This window comes from Triticum aestivum, chromosome 7A (assembly GCF_018294505.1).
Source record: "Triticum aestivum cultivar Chinese Spring chromosome 7A, IWGSC CS RefSeq v2.1, whole genome shotgun sequence".
Lineage (NCBI taxonomy): Eukaryota > Viridiplantae > Streptophyta > Magnoliopsida > Poales > Poaceae > Triticum > Triticum aestivum.
In genome coordinates, this window is record NC_057812.1 from 710,892,995 (window position 1) to 710,900,125 (window position 7,131).

Below are 7,131 nucleotides of genomic sequence, written 5' to 3' on the forward strand. Positions count from 1 at the left end.
CACTATGAAAACTAGTGCCATGACACATCTTATACTACTATCTCGGTCCGGGTTTATTAGGCCCCTTTACATTTTGGGTCCAAGTTTGACCAAGTATTTGACAAAAATATATAAAATATATGCTACAGAAAGTATATTGTTAGATTTGTATTTGAAAAATGTTTTTTATAGTATAACTTTGATGACATATAATTTATATTTTATTAGTTAAATTCATGGTCAAACTTTGGCTCAAAACGAAAGGTGTCTAATAAACCCGGAGGAGGAAGTATTTTTTTGTGTTGCACTCTTACCGTTATATATAATGTTCCGGTGCAGACAAGAGGAGATGCACTCATCTCAAGCCATGGCGCAACAAGAACTAGATGCCACGTACTACTACAATCACCTCTTCATGGCCACCGTCCTGCTACTCCCTATCCTCCTCATCGCCATGTCCAAGCCACGCGAGCACGGCGGCGAGAACCTTCCCCCCGGGCCACGGCGGCTGCCGGTCATCGGCAGCATGCACCACCTCGTCGGCGCGCTCCCCCACCACGCCATGCGTGACATCGCCCGCCGGTACAATGCTCCGCTCATGCTGCTCCGCCTGGGGCAGCTTGACGTTGTTGTGGCCTCGTCAGCCGGTGCAGCGAGGGAGATCATGAAGACCCACGACGCGGTATTCGCCACGCGGCCGCGGACCGCCACCCTCCGCGCCATCACGAGAGACGACCTCGGCATCACCCTTACACCGCACGGCGAGCACTGGCGCCGCCTTCGCAAGCTCTGCGTCACCGAGCTACTCAGCGCGCCGAAAGTCCGGTCCCTCCGGGGATGCCGCGAGGCCAAGGCCGCCGCCCTAGTCTCCTCCATCGTCTCGTCGCTATCGTCTTCCTCGGATCCTGTGAACGTCAGATCCCTCCTCAGCACCTACGTCACCGACGTGGCGGTGCACGCGGTGGTGGGCAACCGGAACGGGGAACTTCGAGATGAGTTCCTGAAGCGCCTCAACGAGGGCGTCATGCTGGCCGCCGGGTTCAGCCTCGCCGACCTGTTCCCATCGTCGCGCCTCGCACGTGCCTTTAGTGGATCGACGCGCCGGCTGGAGGCGATATGCCACGATATGAGCCGGGTCATAGACCACATCATCGAGGACCACCGCACGAGGAGGTCGGCCGGCGCCGGCGGCGAGGAAGAAGACATCGTGGACGTGCTACTGAGGATCCAGAATGACGGTAGCCTCCACGTGCCTCTTGACGATGGAACCATCCGTGCCGTGATCACCGTAAGATCGACCTCCATGCTATAGAACTGCATACATGCACATATACTTCACAGCAATATTTTCAGTGGTTCCTTTCGCATGTTATTTATTTAGTTATTTATATTGTGCTGAAAGTCCGGAAGGGAGGCTAATTCACACGGAAAATGTGCAGTGTCTTTGTGTTTCCTTGGATTATACTTGAAGGATAGGGAAAGAGTTAAATACGCGGGAGATGTCTCAACTTGTCTTGTGTGATCAATTTAGCATCTAAAAGTTGTAAAATACATACAACTGATGCTTGAATTTGTTCGGTCGTGCAAATACGGTGCCTCAATCCGTATCCGGCCGTACGCCCAGCCCACATGGCGTGCGAGTGGCCCACAGGTTAGTGGTTGAGAGCGGAAAGGTGCAGGCACGTGCTTGAGGATTTTTTTAGAAAACCCTCTCACATTTTATTTAATCACGTAGGAAAGCCCCACATATTAGAAAAAAGAATTTGCGTGATTGCATTGTGCGCCCAGGTTGTCCACCAAGCCATACTCTGCTCATTAGATATTGACGAGGTCAAAATGTTTATATTGCATTGCTATGCAAAAAGTAAGTTTGGAGCACGGGCACATTGTGTCATTTTTTTACAAAGTACAAAGAAACGGATTTTTACAGCTAAAAATATTCTAAAATTTTATGTACATGCACATAGAAGTGTAATATATATGTGTAAATTTTGATCAAAATATGTGTTTGTATGTGACAGATAAAAAAGGGGAATACATGAAAAATCAGCTTGGTTCTTTTGGCCAGATTTTTGTATTTTTTTGCAGGGTATAATATAACCTAAATTTGAACGCAATTTGAAAGTCACTTAGAGCATATGCATACGTTTCTGTGTGAAAACAATCAATTCTTTTTGAAACTTTAAGTGCCAGTTTTTAGCCTTTAAAAAACACGCTCAGTTGCTACCATGCTCCAAAAATTTATAATGAGTTTTTGAAAAATGTTCATCTTGCATTACAGAATTGACAACATGTATTTAAAAAAGTTCAACACAATAATTTTGAATAAATGTTGAATATTTTGCAAATTACAACGTTGTCAATTTGTTAATAATTGGGTATTTTTGAAATACAGATCAACAATAATTGTGTATGCTTGTGGTCTAGAATGAACATACATAAATTTACACATAATTTCTAATATATGTTTAACTATTTTAATCCCCATAATATTTTGAAATGTTCATATCTAGTTGTTCAAAGTACACAATAAGGAAGAGAGAAAAAGATAAAACAAAAAACAATTGCATATTGTATTTTTATATGGGAAAACTTACGTGTCATGAAACTAAATAGGAACTTGGAAAAGATAAAAATAAAACTGATAGATAATGTATAAAGAAACTTGCAGAGCGATACATGGAAAATGTCTACATAGGTCTAATAATAGTTGTATAGACGGCATATTTTGGCCGGTTAGCCAGATAGTTAACCAGAAGGTGCCAGATTCTACCCCCCCATGATTTTTTCATGTTATTCCTCGCAACCATACATTGTATTTGAGGCCTTTCCTTCGTGATTAAATAATTAAATAAAATATGAAGGGGTTTTCTACAAAATAATTTCACACACGCGGGCCACCCAAAGTTTGCCCTCTCTCAGCTACTGACAAGTGGGCCGTTGCCACGCTGGCACGTCACGCGGGCTGAAAGTACGCCCGGATATGGATGGAGGCACCGTATTTACATGGCCGGACAAGTTCGAGTACAAGTTTCATGTATTTTACAACTTTAGGCACTAAACTGACTCCACGGAACAAGCTGAAGCACCTCCCATGTATTTAACTCATAGGGAAAGTTGGCCCATCCATCCCCCACCCCCACACCCCGAAATTCAAGGGTGAGAGATTATACTCCCTTCATTTTTGTATACAAGGCCACAAACTCATATTACAGGTATCAAGATAGAAATTAATGCCTACTTAAGTCAATATTGCAAGCTAGTTTTTTTCTCGCTTGACGTGTTAATTAATGTGCATTTTCTCTTCAACACACAACAAGACAACCCTCTCACTCCTCATTGGTTGATTAATGTGGTACACGAAAACCAACCTTCTCACTCCCACATGCATACAGGGGATATTAATGTCCTCGGTTGCTAGTATGAGGCAAACCTCATCAATTTTACCTCGATTGATGTTAGTGGCCTTGTATAGATGCTAGTAATTGTAATTTTGATAGTGGCCATATATACAAAAATGGAGGGAGCATGTTGATTATGGAGTGGGCCTGCATGCCACCACAACTAGCCCTTCCGTTCATACGTGTAATAGGTGGGTGGGTCCATCATGTTTAATTCCATGGCAGCGCGCTGCTATAGTACGTGGGGCGACCACTCTCAGGAAAACGGCATGCAAAAATTTGTAAGGGAATATAGTGCGTGGTCGGAACCTGACTTGTTGTGCGGAACGTTTCGCGCGTTGGGACACTCGCGTGCGAAGGTATTAAATTTAAAGCTCAAACTGATGGAAAAAGGGTGCAATGCACTTATACTTCAGCACATGCATCTTTTAGCCAAAACCTCTCGGAGTTAAGTTCTTTTTTTGTAGGATCTGGTTTCGGGGGGTAGCGAGACCACGGCGACGACACTCCAATGGGTGATGGCGGAGCTCATGCGGAGCCCGGCGGCGCTCTGTAGGGCACAAGCAGAGGTGCGTGGTGCCCACACCAGGGAGAGCCGCGTCCGTGAGGAGGCCCTGAAGGGGCTGCACTATCTGCATTTAGTAATCAAAGAGACGCTTCGACTACACCCAGTGGTGCCGTTTCTCATCCCACGGGAGTGTTTGGAACCCTGCCGTGTCCTCGGCTATGACGTGCCCAAGGGCGCCATGGTGCTTGTCAACGCATGGGCAATCGGGCGGGATTCGGCGAGCTGGGGCACTGATGCCAAGGAGTTCCGGCCAGAGAGATTCGAGGAGGCTGGTGACGCGGCGGCGGCCTTCAGAGGAACAAACTTCGAGCTCGTGCCTTTCGGCGCTGGTAGGAGGATCTGCCCTGGGATAACGTTTGGGCTTGCTGTTGTGGAGCTCATGCTAGCGAGCCTGTTGTTCCATTTCGACTGGGAGCTCCCCGGAGGAGGCGCCGGTGGGCTAGACATGGCGGAGGAGCTCGGGATCACGGCGAGGAGGAAGGGTGACCTATGGTTGCATGCCACAATTCATGTGCCGGCTCCTAATCCATAAATATTCAACCATGGGGTTGTCCATACTCTTTCTTGTCTTCGCACCTAAATAAAATGAGCTGAAGTAGTACGTTTTTAATGCTTCATCATGTGACCCGGGTTCTAAGTTGTTAATTTATTGTATGCGTTTTATTGTTATGTTATAAAAAATTATGTATCGCATGGACTCGATGCACTCTGGTGCTTTGTCATGTTATCTATCGTTTGAGTAAGGCTCTTTTTCTTTAAAGGTCAAAGGCCATATATATTAAGAGCACAAACCCTTAAAAAACATCCTTACAGAAATCGAAAAACGGTTTTGCTAAAGCTCAGCTAGCTGAGTTTTAATTTGATCTCATTCACAGCCACAACCGTCCGATCGTATTGCGTCTAGATTCGTGCTGGGGTTTGGCGATGGTAGGAGCGACGCGGGTACACGGCTGGTTCATTGTTTTCACCTTTTTTAGGGTAAAGACTAGTTTTTTTTTGCGGGAAAAAGACTAGCTTTATCGATCAAACTTCACACAAGGTGGGATACAAAATGGATCATGAGGATGGAGCAACCACACATGTTGCCCCTGATCCAAAGAGTACGAGGATTTAGCTAGTCTATCAGCATCTATATTTGCTAATCTACCTTCGAAAGTTATATTACAATTAAAAGAGGAAACAAGCTCGCTAATCTCCCTGATGATTGGCCCATACAGTCCATCAGCTCCATTCTGTATGTCATGCACAACTTGCTTCACATCTGAAGCTATGATAATATCATGCAGGTGGATGTCTTGTGCCAATGCAAGCCCCTCGCGAATAGCTAACGCCTCCATTGACGCCACACTTGTTACACCGTGAATAACCAGCGCCGAGCTTCCAAGGAAGTTTCCCTCGACGTCTCTGCAAACAGTGGCACAAGCACCTCCCGCATGGGATCTCGCCATCGCCGCATCTGTGTGGATCTGTGCTACCCCTGGCGGTGGTGCTTTTGGTCTTGCGACCACTCTGTTTCCTCCCAAGCGGGCTTCTCTGGGTTTGGGTTTTAGTACTTCCAGCTCTTCGATGAACCTGCTGATGAACTGGTGTGTTGCCACTGGGCTTTGATATATTTGCTCATGAATAGCCTGTCGTCGTGCCCACCAAATAGCCCATAGCATCACGGCCAGGTTGACAAAGGCCGCATGCGATATAGACTCTTTCACCTGGTTGTTAGCATTCGGGTTGTGCCCATTTTCTTGGGCTGTCTTTTCGCGGGCCGAAATGTTTTTTCTCCCCCCACATAGTAGATTTAAGAGAGGAAAGGAGTCGCCAAGAGCAACTAATTAACAGGCGCTTCTTCGGGAGCCTCGCAACGATCAGCGTCATTTGGCGCGCTCCCAACCGCCCACTACGTGTCGCTCTCTGGACGCTCCCTCCGAATTTTTTTCCGCACGCGTTTTTGGCATTTTAAACGTTTTTTCCATGTTTCGGTTTTCCACCGGTCTTCCTGAACTTTTAGACCATTTTTTTCAAAAAAAGACATTTTTTCGCGAAAAAATGTGTTTTCTTTTTTCCTTTCGCGAGAGTCACGGTTTTGCTTTCGCGAGAGTGACGACTGTGCCTCTCGAAAACGAAAAAAACACGTTTTCTGTTTTTTCTTCCCGCGAAGGCACATTTTTGCTTCTGAGAGGTACGGTTGCGCTCTCGCGAGAGTCACGGCCGTGCCTCTCGGAAAAGAAAAACACGTGTTGTCTGTTTTTTTTCCTTTCGCGAGAGGCACGGTTTTGCTTCCGCGAGAGGCACAGTTATGCTTTCACGAGAGGCACGACCGTGTTTCTCGGAAACGAAAAAAGAACGTGTTTTCTATTTTTTTTTCATGAGAGGCACGGTTTTGCTTCCGCGAGAGCCATGGTTGTGCTTTCGCGAGAGGCACGGCCGTGCCTCCACGGAAACGGAGAAAAACGCGTTTTTTCCTTTCGTGAGAGGCATGGTTTTGCTTCCACGAGAGGCACGGTTGTGGTTTCGCAAGAGGCACGGACGTGCCTCTTTCGAAAAGGGAAAAAACACATGCTCCCGGTTCGGTTTTTTCGTCCGGTTTTTTCGTGAAAAAGTTCGTTATAACCTATGAACATTCGATCTACTTTTGATGAACTCGACGCGAGGAATCCAACGGTGAAAACGGTTCGAGATTTGGACGCACGGTTAAAGAGATAAAACGTTTTGAATAAACGAATATACGAAAAAAGGAAAAACACCCAGGGGAGGTGGGAGTGATCTTTGCAACGAGTACTCCTTAACTAGTGATTTCAGGAGTCGCCTTGGTCAATCAGCCATCGACCGGTCATGTGAGCAAATTTCTTTTTATTTTTGTGTGTTGTCCTATTTCCTTTTTTATATTTTCATCTTTTTTGCTTTAAACTTATTTTTGCCTTTTTTTGCGGATGAACTTTTTTTGGCTTTTCATTCTTGCTTTTTTGCTTTTCTTTTGTTCTTTCTCATTTTGTGTTTTTGCGCTTTTTTATTTTTTTTGTATGCGACAAGACGACGACGTGAGTTATAACTAAGGGCACCACTAGGCATCAGACTACTGATGCTTTGCATGTATCAGACTAATCGTAGACCATTGGATGGAAGCATGATGTCCGCCTGATCTGGTAGCTTAGGCCCGCGTGAGATTAGTTTTTTTTTTTGAGATAGCGT

At 45.7% G+C, this 7,131-nt stretch overlaps 1 protein-coding gene across 1 annotated transcript; it reads left to right on the forward strand.

Annotated features, from left to right (window-relative positions):
• The first annotated feature begins 346 nt into the window (after positions 1-346).
• On the forward strand, positions 347-4,573 carry LOC123146901 (desmethyl-deoxy-podophyllotoxin synthase-like). Its single transcript, XM_044566166.1, has 2 exons — positions 347-1,267; positions 3,848-4,573. The coding sequence occupies exons 1-2, from the start codon at positions 347-349 to the stop codon at positions 4,478-4,480; spliced, it is 1,554 nt and encodes a 517-aa protein (XP_044422101.1). The 3' UTR covers positions 4,481-4,573.
• Positions 4,574-7,131: the final 2,558 nt, after the last annotated feature.

Bases quoted from the DNA above. Each gene is read 5' to 3' on its own strand.
- LOC123146901 (XM_044566166.1), top strand. From the start codon at position 347: ATGGCGCAACAAGAACTAGATGCCACGTACTACTACAATCACCTCTTC. The intron at 1,268-3,847 runs GTAAGATCGACC...CTTTTTTTGTAG, and splicing joins CCATCCGTGCCGTGATCACC to GATCTGGTTTCGGGGGGTAG.